Consider the following 24,538-nt stretch of genomic DNA (forward strand, 5'->3'; position numbering starts at 1 on the left):
AGGAAAGCATAAAGTAGGTATGTATCAATATTTTTGAAGTACCTAATAATCTTATCGGAAACAGGTTTAATCTTTTGAATTATTCATTACTAAACTATTCGCATAAATTGTCTACGTTAGGTCGTTAGCCTACGGTTTAATTAGATGGTCATGAAATAGCGTTTCAATATGAGTCTGTTACCGCGGTGTTGTCTCTTTTTTGATCAATGACGAGGAATTTGTATTTGCTGCTTTTCAATGAAATCTAACATTCGCAATTCAAAGTTAGGTTAACTTGGAAGCAATATTGTCCGCTCTCTTTGATAGGACGTAGATGTATCAATATGTCTCGTAGTTACTTACCCATATCTTTACTGATCCTTTTGTGTTTTAAAATAATACACTAAATATCATTCGAACGACATTATTGCAGCAATTTTGCTACGAGTTGCTACGGGCGGCTACGTCATGCCTACGTGGCGCTCTTCAAGACTAAATCAATTTTATAATTATTGTCGTAATTTTAACATCTTATAAACAAATAATATTGCTATTAGAAGTTGCTACAGTGTAAAAAGTCGCACAAAGATCCAGTTTTGTACAACTTCATGCCTGCCTACGTCTACGAATAGTTCTAGTGACAAAGTCACTAATCCTTTTGTCGGCTAATCCCACTGATCTCTTAACTAGAACAATAGGACGCTAATCTCTTTAATGTATTTCTTAAAAAAAGGTTATTTATTGCCCTACTTATGTTAATTAGCAAATATTTAGTTTCACACCCGTTTTACGAGTCCGTAATTAGAACAATGCATGTTATCGGAATTTTTTACCTGAGTTCAGTTACCAACCAAGTTGGGGGCGTCGGGGAACAGTTTTGGTGTTTCATATTTATGTTCGACATATTTTTAGGCATTCCTTCTTTATTGTTGTTTTCGTGATAAAACATGTGTTTGTTGTGTTGAATATTTAAAGATAAGGAGTAGGAAGATTGCCTTGTTTTTGTAATGTTTAGAAATATTTTATGATTACAAACATTGTGGCACATTTTATTAAATAATGCTGTATCTTCTCATACTCTCATCTTATGAAGTAATAAGTGGTTGTCTAGTGGGACAGGAATAAGAATCATATTTGATGATTTTTTTGAGGAAGGGGAACGCTTTACTGCGACCGCTACGAAGCTCGAGTTATCTAACTTAACTAAAGTTATCTAAGTTATCAGTGATGTTTAAGAATTCTTAACCTACTTAATTGACTTACATATCACAATTTATGTTAATTAAAGATAATTATAATTAATCCGATCCTTTTACTTTTCTTAATTGCAAAAACAATTTGATGTGGAAATTGATGTAGCTAAATAAATAGTATTTTTTAACTTCAAAAACTTTCGCGCAAAGTTAAGCTAGCATGTCAAAGCTTCGATATTATTGAAACCTTCTTTCCTGAGCATTCCTGAGAGTCACCAAACTCCAACTAAACTCTACTCCGTAATTTTCCACTCCCTGTAAACAAACAACACAGCGAACAGCACAAGAAAAATCAATTTGAATATAAAATAAAAACCAACCAACAAAGAAAGAAAATGGTTCCACTTATTAATACGGAGAAATAAGATCTGCGATTGAATTTATAAATGTTTTTTATTTGTTTCTCGTTCAATTGTGTGTTTACGGAGCATTGAGTGCATTGCTCGTATTTGCCGTATAAATAAGTATCGCAGTATAGCGAGTTACGGTGCCGGAGGCTGTAAGAAGGTATTTCTTCGATCGTATATCGGTTCGTTAACGGAGGACGCGAGCTCGCGCCGCCGCGTATTATGTGGGATATACAAGTTAGGAGAGATTAGAGTTTATTTTAAGGACATTATTGTGCATTGTTTTGGAGATAATGCGCTTTTTACCTGCGGTGACGTTCCAGTTATTACGTAGTGACTACTACCGGTGGGACAGACTACATTCTCAGTGATTAAATTTTATGGATTACTTACGCAAGTCTACATACAGCAATGATTTCTTTATTTATCTTTGTACAACATAGTATTACATAGGCGGACTTAATGCTACAAGCAATTATTATTATTTATATTTATACAACATGGTATTACATAGGCGGACTTAAGACTAACAAAACGTGTTTAGGAATTATAGAAACTTACAAGCAACATACTTTGCTGATTAGATTTTGCATCGTGGTTGAAGCAATGAGCAATATATCTATTTGGAAAAAAATAAGTCCTTCATGATCACTTACCTAAGGTTGACTGGATTTTCTCCAGTCAACCTTCAACCACGATGCAAAATCTAATCAGCAAAGTATGTAGCTTGTAAGTTTTTATAATTCCTAAACACGTTTTGTTAGTCTTAAGTCACTCTTAAATAATTCTTACGCTATTCTTCACAATCATTTCTCGATCGCCGTCGCTCATACCTTCGCTCCGTCTCAGGTGAGCGGGTATCGGTAGGTACGTATTGCTTTGTCGTTACTGCGCTCACTGCAGTTGTCGTATCACTAACAAGCGTCCCTACGAGAGCTCTTGTTCCAGTAAATACATTTACCTTACCTATATTATGTACACTATCTAAAACTCAAGCATATTTTTGTACTCCTCTTTTATCGTACACACGGCTGAGGTAAATATTTCGTCCTTATTTTGCACTGGAAGCTGTGTGGGAGTTCTTTGACTGAATTACGTTTGGAGGGATTTGAATACATTAGGAAGTAAAACTGGCACCCAAGATTGACCCTAATCTAATGGAAGACGTCTTTTCGTTGTGGGCCCAAAAAAGGTTTGGTAAAAAACCCCCGACCCAAAAAAATACGCAATTATTATGACAAAATTTTATAAACGATAAACCCTATAAAAAGCAAAAAATAACTTTAAACACTACGTAAGTACCAACTAAAGCATGTCAGACTAAACAAAATTTTGACGTGTCGGGGGACCGCTCTAATTTATTAGCCTAACGTTAGAAGTAATTATATACTACTACATTCCTTCTTATAACTTTTTATATAATTTTGTTTAGATACGTGTTTTTTATACGAATGTTGTAATTAGGTCGTTTTCATTTGATTTGTGTAAGTATTTTTGAAGGTAAAAAGCGGTCCCCCGACACGTCAAAATTTTGTTTAGTCTGACATGCTTTAGTTGGTACTTACGTAGTGTTTAAAGTTATTTTTTGCTTTTTATAGGGTTTATCGTTTATAAAATTTTGTCATAATAATTGCGTATTTTTTTGGGTCGGGGGTTTTTTTAAATTTATAATTTAATTTTATTTCATGGTTTTTTAAAGGAGCTCCTTAATTTTTCCTTCTTTTTATGATGGGTTCGCTATATGCGATCTCAGCCAAAGGAAGCTGTTTAACAATCCTCATGACAAACTGGCTCTGGGAGAATAGGCATGATGACAAATTTTTAAATTCCTTTGTATGATGTAGGTATGTGTCTATTTTATATGAAAAATCATTAATTTTAAGAAAATGCGAAGTTTTCTTATCAAATAATTGCATTTTTCTCTGTCCACTTTGAATCCGACGCGAAAACGCTTGTCAGTGTCATGTCGTCACTTGTGACGTCACAACTGAAATTACAAGACGCAATTGTAAACAACGCTCGTGCAATAATTAAGTTTTTTGTGTTATTAAATATGAATTCGAAAGGGCATAGGTGTTGTGGGGTCCCCCAGTGTAAGAACACATCCAAAACAACTCCTGATGAGTTATTTGTGTACGTTCCTCACAATAAAAAAATACGAAACAAGTGGCTTAAACTTGCAAGGCGAGATTCAAAAGCAATATTGCCCAGGGTACAACTTTATTTTTGTGAAGATCACTTTGATGTAAGTTATTACATAGTTCTCTAGATTCTAGCATAGTTTATAATGTAAATAACTATTTCGAGGTTAGGTTTCATCTCTCATTGTTTTTTAATTAAACTAGTATACTTACATGGAAGTTTTAACATTTCTAAATTTAGCTGAACAAAAATCTTTATTTGATGCCAAAAACTTTCCCAGCATTATGATATCAATTCTAGGCAAATTAGCGCTGTTTGCCTTGATAAATCCGGGCTCCATAACTTGTGTTATAAACAATTATAATTAATTAAAAACAAAGATCGCAGTGGAAGTTCACAATAACGAAATGTGACGTTCGCGCGCTTTCGCGCGAGTTGTTTTGAGAAATGACGTCACGAGCTCTGATTGGTGTTCAAGATATCATGGCGGATTGCCTTATTTCGTAATTTTATTTTATAAAAATACATATTAATCACATTATTAATAAAGAAAACAATGCGCGTTTTATATTCCAAGCTTCAAGTTTAATTTAATAAATATATTATTTTAATGATTTTTGATTACTGTCATCATGCCTATTGCACAGATTGAGAAACAATAAAGATTAACCTTTGGTGATCCAGGGTTATATACCATTCTAGGGTTTCATCCGCCATATCCCATTTCCAGCATTAGGTTCTTGTCAATTAGAAACATGAAGAGAACTAGTCAAGACAAATTAAACGAGCCCAAACTCGATGGGTTTACTAAAAGGCAGTTCAGGGTTACGTCTCCTATCTTCGTGTCCTAACAGCAGACCAGCTCAGTGGTTCTAGAAGACATTAGTATTTCAAATTTTAGATCCCACATATGCTTGCAAGTAAACTGAGCGTGTAACATTCCTATCACACCTAACCAACGAGCTGATGACCTTGAAGACCTGAACCGATTTCCACCAAACATAGCTAAGAACACTCCCGAATGACATTCCTTTCTAACAAAAAAAAACCGCATTACAATCGGATCATCCGTTTGGGAGCTACGATGCCACATACACACACACACACACACACACACACACACACACACACACAGACACGTCAAACTTATAACACCCCGTCGTTTTTGCGTCGGGGGTTAAAAAGGTAGATCTTCGCTAATATAGATGTGATTGTAACGTCGTCGTTAGGCTTATGTTGTAGAAACCTTCTTATTGTGACCAAAATCTACATTGAAAAACTATTTATAAATTAAAAGTGGTAAATATTTTTTTTCTAGTCTGATTTTTAACCTATATTGTGTCATTACTCTGAGTATTCATCATTCATTCATTTTCGCTTGGCAAAAGGCAACAACAACACCACCTGATCTTTCGAATGGTCCCGATCTCGTTGGAAGGTCCGTATCGTCCCCCTCTTCTTTTCTTCTGTCTACACAGTCTGCGTTATCCGTTTTGGGGTAAGCAGTCACCACGCCCGCGACTTCGTCTGCGTGGGCAATATAGAATTTCCAATTTCGTTTATTTAATCGTTCATTGCTCAACCCCCGTGGGTGATAGCGCGATATAACCTATGTGTTGAACCGGCCCCCAGGTAATAGTCATGCAAAATTTGATTTAAATCCATGCAGTACTTTTTAAGTTTATCCGGGACAAAGATACAGACAAACAGATAAACAGACATACAGACAAAAAATCTATAAACTACATATTTGGGTTGAGAATCGATTATGGATCACCCCCCAAGTATAAAAAAAAAAATATTCAATGTACAGTTTTGACTTTCCTATAATTTTATTATATGTATAGATATTTAGTCCTAACGCCCATCATCTCTTGCGGAGTCTACCCATTAGGGAAAAAAATCGAAACAAATGAAAAAAAGGAAATTAAAAAAAAAGATTCTATTTGAAGACTATTTATTCCTCAAGGTGCACTACATGAACTTGGCGGTGTCAGTGCCGGCAGCATTCTGCAGCCAGGACATGAAGTCAGTGTAGTCGTCATAGTTGGTCTCGATGCAGCGGTCGTCGATGCCTCCTAGCGCGTTTAGTAAGGCTGTTGTAAACTTTGCGAGGGACTCTTCTTGGCTGGCATTCTGAAGAAATAAAGGTTTATTAGTTATTTATTGCAAAGGCGTCGTCATATAAAAGGAAGCAACATCGGACTTATTTACGTATTTTCAAGTTAAGATGAAGTTTTTGTACAGCGATAAAAGTTCTCAAGATTATCAAGTCAGTGACGTTCGAAAAGTACAAAATGCAGAAACGGTAGTTTAGCATGAATGTAACAACGTTTTAAACATGTATTCATTCAAAATACAAAGGAAAAAAAAACATTGTATTTTTCTTGTTACAAAAGGAGTTTCAGACTTGTAAAAGTAAACGATTGACAGATATCTATTTTGCAGTAGGTATATCTGTACTTATACAAAATTAACAAATACACAAAAATAAACCTTGGACATTAATGAAAATAAAATCAAACGTAATATATTCACGTAGCAAGATTATAATCTCCGTAACTCGGCGTAGTAGCCGTAGCGTGTAGTACACTACGGCGTAGCAACCTCGCATTACTTTTTCATTGAATACATAAGAAGCGTGGTCAAGCACGAACGTTTACAATTAAATATTTATGTACGTCTCACGACCCTAATACTAATTTACAAACGACGCAGTTGTATGCCGATTGTAGGTCAGTTGAATTATTCTTGACAGTTAGCATTCTAGCTTTCAATCACTTGTCAATTACGTAGCGTAGTTTCGTTGGATTCGATTAGATTGACCTGCTTTTGAATACTTCATAGACTGTTAGAAGGTAGAAACATTATTCTTTATTGTACACACAAAAAAAACATAAAAAACACACACAACACAGAGAAGACATGTACAAAGGTTAGCTTAACCCAGAACAAACATCCACATATAGTTGTAGGAACTTTACTTAATTTCGACGTGAGTAGTAACTCACTGGGTTTATTTCTTTAAAATTAGAAGAAGACTTAGATAAAGATGATATGTTATATTACTTAATCATTTTGCTATATCCCACTGATATCATAAATGTGAAAGTTTGTGAGAATGTATGGATGTATTTTGTTATTCTTTCATGCAAAAACTATTGGTCCGATTTGGCTGAAATTTGGTATGTAGATAGGTGGTACCCTGGATTAGCACATAGGCTACTTTCATCAACACACCGCGTGGGCAAAGGTGGAAGCTAGTACTAATATATAAATATTACTAACAGTATAAGTAACAACAGCAGCCGCAGCCAGCCTCCTCAGCATCATCAGCTCGCACCGCCTGAGATGCGCGCGCGCATCCTCCAGCACCGTGTCTACCGTGCGCGCCTTCCCGGGCAACATCGGCACTAGAGTTGTCCCACTAGTGGTACAAGCGCCCAACGAGTCACACACCTCCACCCACACAAATGTACCACCCTCTGTAAATATAATAAGGCCCAAGTTCACCCACAACTTATACGTCAGTTTTCCTTAAACAACTGTTTACTATGTACTATGTTACATTCAATTTTCATAATAAATAGTTACGTTACGTTACAGCCGTTACGTTACGTTATCGTCCCATTACTGGACACAGGCCTCCTCTCACACGGAGAAAGATTGAGCATTAATCAATACTTAAATAAATAGGGCCCTACTACAAAAACTTTAAACCCTGTTTTACACTTGTCTAATAAAATTTTGGCTGCAAAATGAACCACATGTCAACGTCATAATTTGTCATTTTTTTAGACAAGGCATAAACTGACGTTTAAAAGTTTTTGTGGTAAGACGGATAGTTGTTTTAAGAAAAACGGATGTCTTGCTGTCGGTGAAAATGGGCCTTTATCTCTTTGTATTTTGCTCTTATTTTGAAATCTTCGTTTTAATTAACATTATAATTAAAATTGGCTTTCATGTTAATATCGTTTTCTTGGGATAAATATGTAAGGAGCCGTATATTTCATGGCTTCACCCGAAAATAGAAATTGCTGTTAACAAACGAGTTTATTTTTAAATTGTTTATAAATATTCATACGCATCTGCAAAACACCTTTTACAGATCAGCAACAATGTCTGAATTGATTTCATAATTTATTGCTTTTCCCAAAAATAGGTAATACGAACTTCACTAGGTCACCTAGTAAAAATAATAATTTTTAATAGCTTCAATATTACTTGCATAGTATTTTTTTTTTAAATATAATACTTAGATTCTACCTGGTTTATTACGTAATGAGTGTGTCAGTGGGACTCACCAACATAAGGCAACAGAACTTCAACAGCGGTGTGCTCGAGGAAGGTCCCCATGAGTAGTGTTTCATTGTTGTTCAAGTTGCAGTAGAAGGAGTAACGCAGAGGAATGTTCTCGTCCACCACGGGACGCGTGCTGAGCCGGAATAGTGTTTCCATTGCTGTCCCTTCATCTGGAATCACCTGGGACATAAGAATATCACTGAAGTGGTTCGGATACCGCTTAATTGTCGATGGTATAACAAGCAAGACTCCTCCGTGCATAGTTAGAACTCATACTCTGAGGGTAAAAATCAGTCTTACAAATAAAAATGACTATAGAGATATTTAATCGCTAAATCTATACTAATATTATAAAGCTGAAGAGTTTGTTTGTTTGTTTGTTTGAACGCGCTAATCTCAGGAACTACTGGTCCGATTTGAAAAATTCTTTCAGTGTAAGATAGCCCATTTATCGAGAAAGGCCATAGGCTACTTTTTATCCGGGTTCGTGCAGAGGTTTCCACGGGTTGCGGGTGAAACCGCTGGCAGAAGCTAGTTCTTGATAAAATTCGTCAGATCAATTCATCCTTCAGTTCACCATCAAACTACTCAGCACAGGCAGATGACTAATAATTAAATCTAAACTATAAAACTTACCAGCACATAACTAACTTGTGGTCTCTCATTCAGACTGAATATTACATCAGCATAAACCTCTCCCTCAGCAGTACAGTTGTCTTCTTTCTTCGTCTCCTGACACTTACACTCGGCTACTACCCTCACTCTACCCGCAGCGGCTTCCACATTCGCGTAAACAGATCTCCAGCCAGTCTCGTTGGTGTAATCTGTCAGCTCGCTCAAAAAGTTCTCTTCGAGGGAATAAAAGTTTACCGGCGCCGATATTGGTGAGCCGTGCTGTGGGAAACTATGAGCGATCAGGGGCCCGATTCTCCTAAGTTAATAATGTCAAAATCGAATAGAAATCGAATCGCAATATGATCGCAGTAGCAGTTTTAACCATATCGGGCATTCTGCTACTAATAAAAGACCAATCGTATTCGATTGACATTTGATTGGTGTGCGATTGGTCTGCTATTTTGGTGATTTTGGTCTATACGGTAGTTTGTTGTACAATCATTTTGCAATCGTAAATCATTTGCAGACAAAATGATTCATTATTGAATGACAGAAAAGGATAAAAACGTTTATTTCAAAGAAAAAATAGCGGAATGCCACATACGCTTCAATCGTAATCGATTCGGGATTGGATCTCAGTCGAATCGAGTCGAACGTGAATCGTATGTTGCTTAAGTAAAATTAGGAGAATCGGGCCCCAGTTTTAAAATCCAATAATATTTTGTGGTTAAAGAAATGTTTATGTGTAGGTACTCAAAGTTTGTAAGATGTTAGCAAAAATTGGATTATTTCGATTTGAAGGTAAAGCAATTTGAACTTCCATTGACGTAAGAAAGAACTTGTAGTGGATTAGATTTTTATGAAAACTGCTACTGCAAAATCGGTTCTAGAAAACCCTTTGTGCATTATTGTAGAGTTTTAACTACATAGTGGTTTAATGAAGGCGTGTGTTTGAAGCCCGTATTTATATTTTGTAAAAGAGTTGCATTGTTCTTGTTGCCGTGCTAAAAGTGTTTTGTTTTAGTTTTAGCAAACATTTTACGGCACAAAAATCCATAGTAAAAAGTGTACAACTTATAATTCAGTTCTAGCCTTTCATATTTACAGCACACTTTCACACTTTAATCATAAAAAATTTAGCTTAACATAAATGAATTATAATAGCACTTTACACCTCTGAGCGGCTGCCATAAACCCGTCAGTTCGGTATGACGTAAATGCAATAAACACGAAAAAGGCTGACCGCTGGGCCGCTACGTACTTATGACACGCGAAGTAGCGCGAAGTCGCACGAAGCAGCGGCTACTTAACACCCAGCCCTCGCCCCGCGAATAAATACAATGTTCACCCAATTTCTGGTAATATCTAAATTGGTTTTATACGTATATTTGATGGTGCGTTTTGGTTTAGCGGTAAGTTTGTGGAGTAAGGATATTATTAGGTGGTAACAGCTTTGTTATCGTTTAATACAGTGGGTGATTGGTGATCGGATATTCATACAGATATAGAACATAATATGTGCGTGTATGGCCTGTTTCTTTGAATAATATTTATTAAAATGTAAAACACATTAAGTAAAGAAAAAAAAAAAACAAATGACTATTACTTTGTCGTAGCGACTTTACCTACCTCATTATCAACGCAGATGTCGGTGGCAGTTGAGAACTCTGACACTAAGCAGTGTTGGCTCTTGAAGTACCAAATGACGGAGCACCCTGGCACCATGTTGCTTACGTTAGCCCTCATTGTCACTACGCTGCCTTCGTTCAGAATTCGGAACATTTGGTACATCTGTTCAATGGTAAAGTGCACATATTATTATTGCATTGCACATTGTTATATAATATTTTTTTTGTAATCTCAAATTTCGAAGTTAATAGATGGGATGTTTACCCTGATAACAGGCAGATTGGTTTCGACGGTATTCACGCGAGCTATAACTTGATCTCCTGCAGTCTGGCCCGCGACATTCACTGTCAACGATATAAGGTACCTGGCAAGAAATTAACGTATTGAATAGTGGGTATGCTTTTTTTTTTTTTTTTTTTTTTTTACTATTCTTTATTGCACACTTAACAATACATAATAAAAAAAATAATAAAGACAGTTTATGTACAATGGCGAGCTTAACCCAGAATTGGGTTCTCTTACAGCCAACCTTAAAGCCATGGAGATATTTGATAGTGGTGCTTTTTAAATAAATAAGTTTCATTGATGCGAGTAAATGTTTGCAAGCAATATACTTAATTATGTAGTGAGCATTATTGGCATATTTATATAAATATAAATACATTATTTAGCGGAATTACGAAAGAACATGGTTTACAACGGTGGAATTTAAAAGCGAAATCAACCAGAGAACCTAATACTGAATTAAAAAATGTTACATTCAAACAAATAAATTGAACACCGTAAGTCTGCCTACGAATAATAAAAAATGAAATAAAGCAATTACTTAACAAAATGAGTCAATAACTTACTCGCCCACGTAAGACAGTCCCGATGGGAAGGACAGCGTCCCTTCGTCATCAGTCTCGTAGAATGTATCGACTGGCTCTCCGCCGAATGTACATTCCCAAGCTATCTAGAAATTATAGGACAATTTAAGAAGAAAATAAAGCCCAATATAAACATAATAAGTAAAACTATGGTAAAGGAGATAGGTAAGTCTGCGATGTTATAGGTGGATAAATAAGGACATATAGGTTAGTTACAATGTTAAAAATAAAAACATGCTGTTAATACACATTAGTAGATTACTAGTCATCGTTTAAATAATAGATATAACGCTTATTAAAAAGTATAGAAATGTTTATTGTTAGTTCTTATTATAGCAGTATCGTTTTTTGGCATAGATTTAGAAACTCGAAGCGTTATTATTTTTTACAAGTTAGATGTGCAAAACGGAGAGTACATGTAGCAGAAATGAGAATGCTGAGATGGATGTGTGGTGTTACAAGAATGGATAAAGTGAGGAATGATTACATTAGAGGAAGTCTGAAAGTAGCGCCAGTTACAGAAAAGATGAGAAGTAGAAGATTGTCGCGGTATGGGCATGTAATGAGGAGGGATGATACGAATGCAACAAAGTGTGTGCTAGGTATGAATGTAGGTGGATGGAGAGGAAGAGGAAGACCTAAGAAAAGATGGATGGATTACCTGAAAGATGATATGAATAGGAAGGGAGTGAGTGTCAGTATGACGAGTGACAGGGAAAATGGAAGAAAATGACATATTGCGCCGACCCCAAGTAAAATTTGGGAACAGGGCAGGAGAAAGAAGAAGAAGATGTGCAAAACGGACCAGGAGAAGGGTTTTTTTGCAATAATCTTATATTATAAAGATGCACTCACAGTCATCCCATCATCCAAGTAATCCAGCTTATTGAGATCCGTGTATAGTTTGAAAGGAGTTTCAATAGATACCACCAACATCTCAACATTGAAGTTCACACTCAGACCTCTATGTAGCACACGGAATGGCAGACTACCCTGAAATGGACTTTATATTATTAGCATTAAAAAACACTTTATTATTACACGAAAAGGTAGGTAGCACTCAATCTTTGCATGTATGTAGTGGTTCCAGCAACCAAGTAAAATTGGTAGTTCATGTGTAGCGTGGCTCAACCTGGGATTTGAAGGCATTGAAGTAAAGATTCTATTTTATAACGTGAACCAAACTAGCTGTTGCACTCGGCTTTTATCCAGTTGTTTGGCTAAGTATCTAGATATATTTCCTATACACCGAATGCATTTTTCATTTATATAAGTGATTACATAGAAATATAATAATTATGTTACAAAACACTGGTCATTTCCCTCAGTTTCACTCACGTACCGTGAAAACTACTTCCCACGACCGAATAAAATGTAGCCTATGTTACCCCGGGATGTTCGGATAGTATAGCTTTTTAACAGTGATTTTTTTTATAACTTTATTGGTATCTGAGCCTTTAGGCCTGAGCCTTTTTTTACAAACAAATACACAAAACAACCTCTTTTAATTAGTACTGAATACGATACCTGTGTGATAAACTCCCCGTTAGAGAACTTGTACACTTGACAGAGGACGTCATAGGATAGTCCAGGAGTGAGGGTGCCGGCGCGGATGAGCAGCCGGGAGCCCTTCACGTCTGACACGGCCACGTTGTGATGAGCACTCGTTACTGTCCACACAAACTAGACAACAGACAAAAGAAGTGAGATTTCGGGCAATTAAGTATTAAATATAGAAGACAGGAGTATTAAAATAGAACGTATGGTGAGTTGCGCCGTTTAACTGTTATTTGGTTGTAGTTAAATGGTGTAACTTGGTCTCAGTCCTCAGAAAGTCTTTTAAAAATAATTATTGTAGGTATGATTAACCAATGTACTCGTAATACGGTCATTATTCAACAATTATGAAAATAACTTACACGAAAAAATGTAGTATACTTACACTGCAAGATTCAGTAGTCACGAAGTTATCGGTTGTTCATATATTTTTGCTAACTATTTAAATTTGAAGCAACAATAACTAAACTTAATTAAATATACGAGAATTGATAACCGCCTCTGGACTAAAGGCTGTATAAACTAAACAAAGCTCAGAATATCTCATTTAAGAAGAGAACTTATGGTTTCATACTTCGGTGATTGAAATTAAAACTAAATTGATTTATTGAGATGGGGTGAATGAACTAAGTATACAGCAGAAGTAATTGAAAAATCCAATTCCCTTTATGAACCTATGGCAGAAGTTGAAAAAAACCTTTGAATAATAAACGTACATACTTACGTAGTAGCTTAATAAAATACTAAGTTTAGGCACGGGAAGAAGGGTGAGCATGTTTCATTATAATCAGAGAAACCATAGACTGTACGTCGCAGTAAAGTACTCGTTTCATCTATGGTTTTACACTTGAGAGGCTTCATTTGCCGGCTTGCCGCTCATATTCATGACTCACTCATTCAGAGTATGTCCAAATCGATAAAAACTAATTCGTATACTTTAGGATAGGTCAAGATATGACACATCTATAGCAAAGTCACTTTTTGTTCACATTGAAATATTTATTATTTACAGTTTCTTTAACTACATGAACTACACTGTTGTTTTAATTATTGATGTGATGTCTTCCTAGCCTATTATCGGCTACGGTGGCTGTTCTTATGTAAGGAGATTAGCCAATTGCGCAGACACAGGTGCACTCACAATTTTTTTTACTCCTTATAGCCCGATGGCGACTGTTGGACGGCTATCCGACACGACCGGAGAGAGATCAGGAACAGGGCCGACAATACGTTCTTATAGAAATAGCTATAAAAAAGCTGTATCACTTACATAATAGTCATGGCTCCTATAACACGAAGTAACCTCAGCTTCGAGCACGAAGTCTATATCGGCATACGTGACCTGTCCCCCCAGTAGCACGATGGAGAACAAGTCAGACCGACCCTCCATGAGCAGCTTGCTGTCTCCCTGGCTGTTGTCGATGCTGAACGACTGTTCTGACACCTCGTCATTGTTGTATGTGGAGGCTGTGACGTTGAATATGTAGTTCACGCCGGGAAGCAGCTGAAAGGGCACGAAGAATTAAAGGTCCACCGACCATAGGATGCTGTTAGATTAAGAATAACAGCTTCATATTAGTTGGAGATTCTAATTATTATTCAAAAATAGGTTTTGGGTAGTATTGATTTATAATTACATATCTAAAAGACAAATAGTGGTGTCTCAGTAGTGTTATGGAAAGGCACTGTTAGGTTACCCATCAAATGGTTAGAGAGGTTGAAGAGAATCAGCGTGGGTTATTGAATATTAACAAAAAAAAATACGACTCTTCTGATCGATAAAACTATAGTCTATATCGACTTAAGTGCGCTCTAGGTAACCCAGATTCGTCCATCGATTGGGTCGTGACATTACGTGAATAGGCAGAACCTCGGATTACCACACAAAATGAGTTTTGGGATCAAAACAAAACACTGCGTATTAAACCAGAGAAAATACGGACTGAAATAGCCGTAGTGTTTGTCTGAGAGGGCTTGGGCACTGCGATCGATATCCCATTTGGAGTTGTCATCATAATTTTGAGCTGAACTTTTTCGAGCTATATTCTGTCGGATTGACAACCACGAGAGACCAGTGATGGAAATGTAAGATGAATGTGAGTGGTCTGTTTTGTAAATGCAGCACTCGTTCCAAACAAATATGATGAATATTTTTGTTATTGAGGAATTTATACATAGTTTTGGATTAATGAAACATTTTTAACATCCCAATTTTACCTTTAAGGTGGTTGTGATGTGTATTTTTACCCAGTAAATGATGGCTACTTCGACTACAACTTTAGACTAACGAATCTTCCTCTAGTAATAAAATGGTATACTTCAGTATTATTAATAACGAAGACGTTGGTCTCCAGCTGGGGTCCATTGAGCTTGAGTTCGAGCTCCCTGACGGCGTGCCAGAGCTCGAGAGTGAACCGCTGCGTGGGCGCAACCAGCGGGTGCCAGCGCACCACCCAGTTGAACTCCACTCTTATACTTGGGTCTGTCTGCAGACTACAAAGGGAATATTCAATGAATACAATTATAGTTGAGTGGGTGTTCCACGCGGTTAGTCCAGGGACCCGAGGGGACTACTATAACTACTTCTCGCGACTGGATTAAAAGTAGCACATATGTCCCTCTTTACGTTCTACTTGTATACTATCTGAGCATCAAACGTTTAGATCAGTTTAGTATTTTGGCGTAAAAATGGGACATACTACTTTCGTACAGTTAGTAGGGATAGGGATAAGGATAAAGATGTTATACATTATTGTCAAGTATTTTTTCACTTTTTTAAATGACAATCACACAAAGCACAGCCTCATTATGTAGATTTGTATCAATGAGACTATTTTTAGAATATATGTACTTTCCTTTATACTCGAACAAAAAAACATTCGTATACATTCAACGGAACATAATGAGGAAAATACCCACAAAAACGCGTGTAACAATGGATATTAATAAGCAGAGTTTATTGCTGCGTCTGTCAGTGTATCCTGCTAATATGGCGCCGACTCGCTACTTGTCACTAATATTATTTAGCGAGAATTGTCTGTTATTATGTAATTCATATATTGTTAGAGTTATTGTGCCGAGACTCTTTCTGGAGTATATTGATAGGAAGTTTTTATAATGTATATTGCTATTGTAAAGCATGAGTGACTGTGTGTTTGTTTGCTTGCAGGAACCAAAGGTTCACACATATGCAATTTTTTTAAGTTCTCTAAAAACGGTGTTGATTATTTACAAAACTTAAGAAGTGAATTATCTGCCTACAGTTTTTGGTGATTATAAAAAAAAAGCAGTTTTGTTATTATCCTGAAATGCTCAACTTTTTCAAAACATAACATAAATATCTGGGGATGAAAACATTATTTTACTTACGTGATAACAGTATTGTCCGGCTTGTCTATGATAGCATCCTTGTCTTTGGGACAGACAAAAGCGGGTGCCAGAATTCGAAACTTCGGCGGTTCACCTGCCTGGGTAAGAAATAAACGCTCACGCTCATGCATTAAAGTAAAACCAATTTACCCTTGTTATTTTAAATGTTTTATAGCTATGAATCCCCCTGGACAGCAAGGGTAGGTTTCATGATACAACCATGGGGCCGTTCCGATATATGTATATTCCCATTAGTCAGTCTGCAACTAAAGTGTATTGTAACTAATGTATGAATGTTTATAAATAAATAAATAAAAACTTTTAGTATACAGACTATAGTTCAATCATAAATTACAAATGCAATCGAGACCCTTTATGTTACTCATACATAATATTAGCTAAGCATTTCTTACTCATAGTATTTATATTCTTACGAGAAACAGTCACGCAACCGTGGACGTAATAAGCGTAAGTATAAATATATTGTACGGGGCGGGCGATTCTATAGACTCTCGTAGCATGGCGTAGCCACCGGCTACGCTCGTAGCAAAGGTCGTAGACGGCTACGAGTACGTTATTGAAAGAAATGCGTAGCTATAAAATATTAAATTACTGTTGGCGCCTGAATTGGTTGTTTTAAAGACTTGAAAACACACACTTTACTGAGTCATTTTTGTTAGCTAATTAAATGACTTTGGTACATAGTTTGGAAGTTGTTAAGAAAATATTGAAGAAAATATGAAACTTTGATCTATTTATTAGGAGTAAAATGTTACTATTGAGTACGGTCCTGGGTTCAATTCTCAAAAAAATACTCTTAAAAACTTTATGCAACAATTCTTAAAACTAAGATTTTATAATTTATATTTATTCTTGTCATGTACAATAACTACATAACTATGTACAAATATTTCTCAGTAACACAAATAAGTATTAACACTTGGTAACATCTGCCATGTTACCTCATAATTACCGATAATACGCCTCTTGGGTGTCCATGTACCCTATTACGCTGAAAACACGTTTTGCGGCAAACGATAATGAAATATGTACTTGCTGTAATTAATTAGGCATTAATGGCTCAGTACATTAGAAGCACTAATTAAATTATGATCATTAAAATGTATTGTAGTGGAAACTTTTTGATATACTAGCGAGTCACCATAATATATCACATATATTCACCCATATCAGGGTATATAATGTGCGCAAAGTCTAATAAAACAATAAACAAACGAACATCAACATATTCATCCGCATTGCTGTCACATGCAATAAACGACTACATTGTACACTGACTAAATATTCCCAAACAAAAACTTCCAGCTTCGAATAAACAAACTAATTAAAATAATTAGCGATTCACATTTCAAGTACAGTCATCAATATACATTTTAATATTAAGCTTTGACTCACGCAAAATTTATATTCAAAACTCATTTGAATGTCATCACTAACTCGATTAAATAGAACTTACTAGAACGTTCAAACACTTTCGGACAAAAAAAACTACTCACCGCATTTTGGAGGAAAATCGCCGATACGTACACAAACACTAAGTTAATGAGAATCATAGTTCGGCAATGGGTAGTGCACTCGCTTTGACACTACCGGCGTTTACATGAACCGGAGTGCAATGCTCGGCTCGGGTCATTACAGGCTGAGAATTACAGCCCGCGACTAAAGCGATCGATACATATCGAACGGCCTGTTTCACAGCCAATTATAGATTATTTAGCAGCTAAACGTGAGCTAAATTTACATGTTTTCACGATAAATTATTTGCTTTTTATTGATTTGCGCGGATTGTAGTACGGTTTTATAAATAGTCTAGTCTGATATACATAGATACAAGTTATACATAGATAAATATTAGTTCAATTCGAAATGTGTGTAGATCATAATAGAAGTACATAGACTACCAATAAAGTATTATATTTATTTGTTTGAAAAAATATGGAACCATGGTAAGAATAAAAAAATAAAATTTATGAGCTAAACAATACGCTGCTAAATAAAAACAAAAGATGACTAAGTTAATAACTTTACCTACATATGTACACGACATCGATACTTAAGAAAAACCGAAAATTGTACATAAACATAAGATTCAAGGCCGGAGTCGCCGCTGGGAATGCTCCGTATTACCTATACGTAGATAATGTTCCTAATACATTATTAAGTTGTTTTTGTGGCTTTTTATTGCGTAATGTTTTGTTATTGAGCAAAAGGACTCTTGAATACATAAAAAAATATATTAGTTTTTTTTATATATTTCCACAAACTTTAGGGGTCCCTAACCTAACCTAACCTAACGGTTTCATTCTACCTGAGGGACAATATTTTCACCTATAAAGGAAAGCATGTTGCAGGTCTGATATGAGAGGCTTATAACAAACAGTGAACAGTCTACTGGTGATTATATACATACAAATATGGACAATAGAATATGTAGGTACAATTATATAGTGTTGAAATCTTGTTTAACGATACTCCATCCTACAGCATTCCTAAACTACACCATTGCAGTAGTATACAGGAGTTCTCTTACAATGCATTTCACATTAACCGTCGCCGATACCCGATAGTCATTAAACAGGGTGTCCTATAGCGCAATTAAGCTCGTAAATTGCTTTAAAACCTAATAAACTGGGCGTAAAGTGTTCTGTACCACCTCCCGTGTCCCAGTACTTACTGTTGTAAAGGATTTTCGTTGTTATTAGCAATTTAACGGGACATTTGTCCCATACAACGTATGATTATCTTGTTTTATCTTACCGCGTTCATTAATTTACGCAATTAAATTAGGTAGCATTTGTTTTTGGAATGTTTTGTTTCTTGATATGTAAATAACTTTAAAAACACGTGACCATTAGGACGACACGGTCAAATAAATTCAGCAGAATGATGATTAAACACAAAATCTAAAATTCTTTTGTCTGGATAGATATCTGTGTATTTGTATTTTTATGGGACTTGGTTGCCTGAAATAAAGGAATAAATAATACAAAAAAAAAATAGATACACGTAATATGAGTAAGGCCGAAGTTGACCGACAACATAAAAGTCAGTCAGTTTTCTTCAAACAACTGTTTTCTATGAATTATAACGTTTAATTTTCAAAGTAAACAGTTGTGTATAAAATAACGAACGTTAAATATTGTCAGTGAAAGTAAGAATTATTGCATTATGAGATGAAATCTATCTGTAATTTGATAGTTCTCCTACGTGTGCAATATTTATTGCTCGACCCTTTAATATATCATTTGCCGCGTATGCGTAATAGATAACCCAAACATTTTATTACCACATCTTCTACAATAATAAGTCCGATACCTGCCCCGAATACAAGAAAACGCTAAGAAAAATATTTGTTGGGGAGAAAATAAATCGTGGGGTCGATTGATACGGTACGTGAGATGCCTTCATAGACTAACGAACTCATTCACACACACACACACACTATTACATACAAACACACATACATTTTATGTGTTGTTGCAGCATTTCTACCAAACAAGTGCTTTATTAGATTCCGATTGGATTTATCCAGGTTAAACTAGAACACCTTTTACTGTGTGTAAGAGTTTTCTGAAATAAGGTTGAACTAAAATCTATCGCGCTTGGTTCTTGCAGCTTCTAACGCGCAGTCATTTTAAAATTTTCATTTAATCATTGGGATTTTATACGTAAAAGATTGATAAGTATTCTCTTTATAAAACGATAATGTTATGATTAGAATATAAAAATAAAGAAAAAGCATTATTAACCTAATTATCTCACCTTAAAAGTAGCAAGCACACTGCAAACTTTTAGTAGGCCGATAGTTTGAACTTATTAAACTCATAGATCAATGGTAGCAATACAATGGTAGCAGTACGCACATTATACATTATATTCAACCGGTACCAGACCGACTGTAAACTTTGATTGGAATCAAGATTTTCTTTAAAAAATATTGATTGCCGAGTCAACTATCGGCCGACTTTTTAGTCTTCATGCGCGCTTAAAGAAAAAACTTACATAACCACAACCCCTTTCTTAGAAGTTAACAGAACTTTATGTAACTACCTCGATGGTCGGAGGTCATCGACCCCACGCCCACAACGTCGTTTATAAAATAGTCTACCTGGAATTTATACGTAGAATGCACTAGCATAGATAAGTCGTGGTGGCCTAGTGGGCAAAGAACCAACCTCTCGAGTATGAGGGCGCGGGTTCGATTCCAGGTCAGGCAAGTACCAATGCAACTTTTCTAAGTTTGTATGTACTTTCTAAGTATATCTTAGACACCAATGACTGTGTTTCGGATGGCACGTTAAACTGTAGGTCCCGGCTGTCATTGAACATCCTTGACAGTCGTTACGGGTAGTCAGAAGCCAGTAAGTCTGACACCAGTCTAACTAAGGGGTATCGGGTTGCCCGGGTAACTGGGTTGAGGAGGTCAGATAGGCAGTCGCTTCTTGTAAAGCACTGGTGCTCAGCTGAATCCGGTTAGACTGGAAGCCGACCCCAACATAGTTGGGAAAAGGCTCGGAGGATGATGATGCATTAGCATAGATAAGAATAGCATTTAATCATTTCTAGGTAAAAATGCACTTTGTGTATCAAATATTTACGTGGCCTGTTTAAAAGTGCTTTCATTTTATAGAGTGAAGTTGTAAGATAAATATGTATGTTATGCTCGTTTTTATGTTTGTCTTTGGGTGCATGAGTTTTGAATTTGTTTTTAGAACTCACCTTTTATCGAAAAAGTTCATAGAAGTATGTTTTGTGACATGACTTTGAATTTTATCAGTAAAGTTTTTAGACAGCTTCTGATAAAATAGGTGGATTGAAAAAGGTATTCATAAATAGCCATGAAATAGGTTTGATAATTAAATGTCCTTAGAAAAGTTCCAGATCTGACAGTCTAGTCTTATCTATATGGTCATTAATTTATTATAAATAATATATTTATTAATTTATAGAACCGTAAAAACCAAATAGCCTTCCTTGTTAAATGAGTTTTTCAAATCTGTGTAGTTGTTTCTGAGATAAGAACAACCAAACAAACAAGCCTTCAGCGTTTGAGTTTTACCTTTTACACAGCTTTACTACAGGTAAATAAACACTAACTTGTCTTATTATAATAACCTGATAGGTCTTTTTTTAACAATGAGGGAGAAGTTAACCCTTTCATATCGAACATTGGGAAATTCCTACTGGAAAAACCCAGCAAAATCTCACCCTGTCTGAGACTCAAAACCCCATGGTTAGCAGTAAACGATTAGGTATAACAAACATAATTTTATGATATAATACAGAATTACGATAATAATACCTGTTTACCAAATCTTTTGTGAAAACAAATCATTATTACTAAAGGTGACAGCTGTACATAGATAACAATACATAATGTTTTCTTTTGTGTAAATACGTGTGTCGCTCGCGTGGCGCGCTCGTTATCTCAAATGTTCGTCACGAGTGGTCCGCACTTTCTGACAATAATTTCGTGGAATTTCTTAGCTCTTATCTTGGGTTATGTTTGTGTCTTAAATGTATATATGGCTTACCTAAGAAACAAAATAAAGAAAGAAATATTTGTGTGTTAGCTAACCTACTTATATTGAAAAATCTTGAAATTTATGTAAATTTGGACATCAAAACCGCAATATATAGTTAGGAATTCCTGAAATACCATAGCATAGTGTCATAGTAATTAAGAGAAGCTACATAAATTATATACATATATATATATATATATATATATTAAAAGCTTCTTTGACACATCAAATTTAATGATTCATTAATAGCTACAATTACGCCTAAGAAACATATTTTTAATTAACAACTATAAATAGTAGGCCAGGCATATCAGGAAAGAAGCATCCACGGCTATTAACTACATCGATTATAAAGTAATCTTCAAGAAACTTGAACGTTTAATCTTTGTAGTAAGAAAACAAAGGTTCGGAACAATTTCCTCCAGTAATCAGTTATAGACTGTCGATGGCTATCGGCAAGACAGGTAATCGATATTTTATTATGACTTCAATACCTGAACCTATCTAGGCATTCTATAAGGTCAGGCTAGAAGCTCGCCGTGATCTATTTTACAGAATACAGCCTTGTAGTACACAAGATACTGCGTTATTAAAAAGCTCTATCTTTAAAAAGTTATTTTGCAAATTGTTGTCTTTGTTAAAAGCTTTTTGTTTTAATGAACTAGTACTAAATAACGTTCATCTCTTTTGTCTGAATTTTGTTTCTGTGTGCTCGACACCGAGATAAAACAGTTGTTTTGTTTTTTATAAAAAAAAAAACAATATAGGGTCAATTCGCCTGTTCGCGTCCATTTAGTGCAGTTGGCAAGTTTGACGGCGATAATAAAAATGCCCTAGCACTCATTTCTATGACAAATTTGTGTAATATATTCATTATATATATATTTTAAGATTTAATTTCAGTTGTATTAGAAATATCTTTCGTTTTCTATTTAAATAGATAAACCTCAGAATTAGGCGTTTTACCCAGTTTGCGTCCACAAAATCCAAATCGCGTCCACCCATGGTCCAGTTCGCGTCCAGCAGCTTGAAAAGGAATATAGGGGTGAAATTTTTAAGAATTAATAAAGAAAGATTGTATTTAATCAATTTCTTTATTTAACAATAAACTTAATTATTAAAAATCAACATTATCATCATTTAAAATTCACTTTAAAAAATAAAAATAATTCTTCTCAACATTGGTTTAAGTAACTTAAAATTAGGCAATTAATTTATTTATTTATTTATTTAAACTTTATGCAACAAAAATATTACATAGGCGGACTTAATGCCATAGGCATTCTTTCCAGTCAACCTTAGGGTGATGCAGAGAAAAACATGGTAGGTGCATTAGAAAATAAAACACTAAATACTAATTAAATACAACAATATTAATACAAATAACAATAAATACATACATACATACATATATACATATAATATACCAATAAATTATTGTGATGATGATTCTGCCAACGATTTCTTAAGCAAGTACTTCCGCACAGCACTCTTAATTAATTCTTCTTAATTAATTAATTAATTAATTAATTCTTAAAATAATTAATTAATTCTTAATTAATTTTGCAACTTGAAGAATAAACAGTAATCAGTTCTGTTAATTTTACCCTAAAATCACAGGGAAAGACCCGCCTTGATTATAATTGTTTTTGGCCATATTAAATTAACAAAACAATATAACAATTTTGTCTAAACATACAACTAAAAGAATTGTTGAGTCAATAAATTATCAGACAAGGTAGAAGGTTCTTTGAATATTTTTTTATCGATTTATTATTCTCTCGAATATCATTTAATGCTTTCTTTAAATCTTCTTCTGTGTATTTTGTCTTTTCCTTCTTTTTTCCTGTATCCGAAGAACTTATCTTAAATGAAATTATTCATATCAATTGATAATTTAATTATAACCACGTATATATCTTAATAAAAAAATGTACTGTTTAATCTTAATATATAAAATGTTTTAATTACTTTTTATAAGCAAGTATTTAACGAAAACAGTGGACGCAATTTGGTATATTATTATAGAGGATAGTTTTAGTTCGCGTCCATTGTGGACACAAAGTGGAAGTTTTGTAAAATTCGATGTAGTTATTCGCGTCCACCTTATTTTATTCGTTAAATATAAAAAACATTACCAAATTCATAATAAACTTTATACCTTTCTTCATCATTAAACTGTAGAAATAGCTATCTATCCTAAAATTCACATAAAACAATATAAAACTTACCATCAAACACGCCGCTGCACACTAATTTTTATCTAAAATTCAACGTGTTTTCGCTTTCTTGTTGAAGAGCCTAGACTAATTATTTTTTCTAAAAGGATTGGTTGGACGCACAGAACTTTTGTCTATCTGTGCATGCCTCTTATACATTAACATATTAGCAGTAATGATCTTTCGTTTGATTGGTGTGTTAATTGACTTGTTTTCGAGGTTTTTTAATAGGAGATCGGCAAAATGGACGCGAACTGGGCGATGGACGCGAACAGGCGAACTGACCCTATAAGAAACTTGCATTCATTTATTTGTTTTAAATTAGAACTAGTATGGTGTAACATTCTTGGATTAAAGTAACATCATAATTCTCCTTTGTATACCTATTCAAAGCTTGATTGTAGTCATATCATACTCAACTTCGACCTGTTTCCAAAATATGTCAAGGTCTAATAGATAAATAGTAAACAGGTTTCTACCTAGGTACTCGTGGAAATATACATCTATTTAAATTCCCAACTGACTAAACAAAAGCCTTTTACTCGAGTTAATTATGTTACATGAGCTCTATATTAAAATATGATCGATTGTCATAGATAGGCCAACTAATAAACATAAAGTAGCGGCAGGAAAGAATCGTGATGGCCGCCACGCATGTGCGGCGCGTCACTCCGGCATGAAGTGAGGCGAGGTCGGCGTGCAGGTACACGC

General features: G+C 35.1%; 1 protein-coding gene across 1 annotated transcript; it reads right to left on the reverse strand.

The window, feature by feature from the left end:
• Positions 1–5,661: 5,661 nt before the first annotated feature.
• Positions 5,662–17,692, reverse strand: LOC124640204. The gene is made up of 13 exons (XM_047177869.1): positions 17,580–17,692; positions 16,063–16,160; positions 15,012–15,186; positions 13,964–14,197; positions 12,664–12,819; positions 11,992–12,129; positions 11,119–11,222; positions 10,532–10,631; positions 10,268–10,429; positions 8,660–8,917; positions 8,026–8,203; positions 7,010–7,206; positions 5,662–5,857 (listed from the first exon to the last, which is right to left on the reverse strand). The coding sequence occupies exons 1-13, from the start codon at positions 17,634–17,636 to the stop codon at positions 5,696–5,698; spliced, it is 2,019 nt and encodes a 672-aa protein (XP_047033825.1). The 5' UTR covers positions 17,637–17,692; the 3' UTR covers positions 5,662–5,695.
• Positions 17,693–24,538: the final 6,846 nt, after the last annotated feature.

The sequence above is a fragment of the Helicoverpa zea genome, chromosome 20 (genome assembly GCF_022581195.2).
Source record: "Helicoverpa zea isolate HzStark_Cry1AcR chromosome 20, ilHelZeax1.1, whole genome shotgun sequence".
Taxonomy (NCBI): domain Eukaryota; kingdom Metazoa; phylum Arthropoda; class Insecta; order Lepidoptera; family Noctuidae; genus Helicoverpa; species Helicoverpa zea.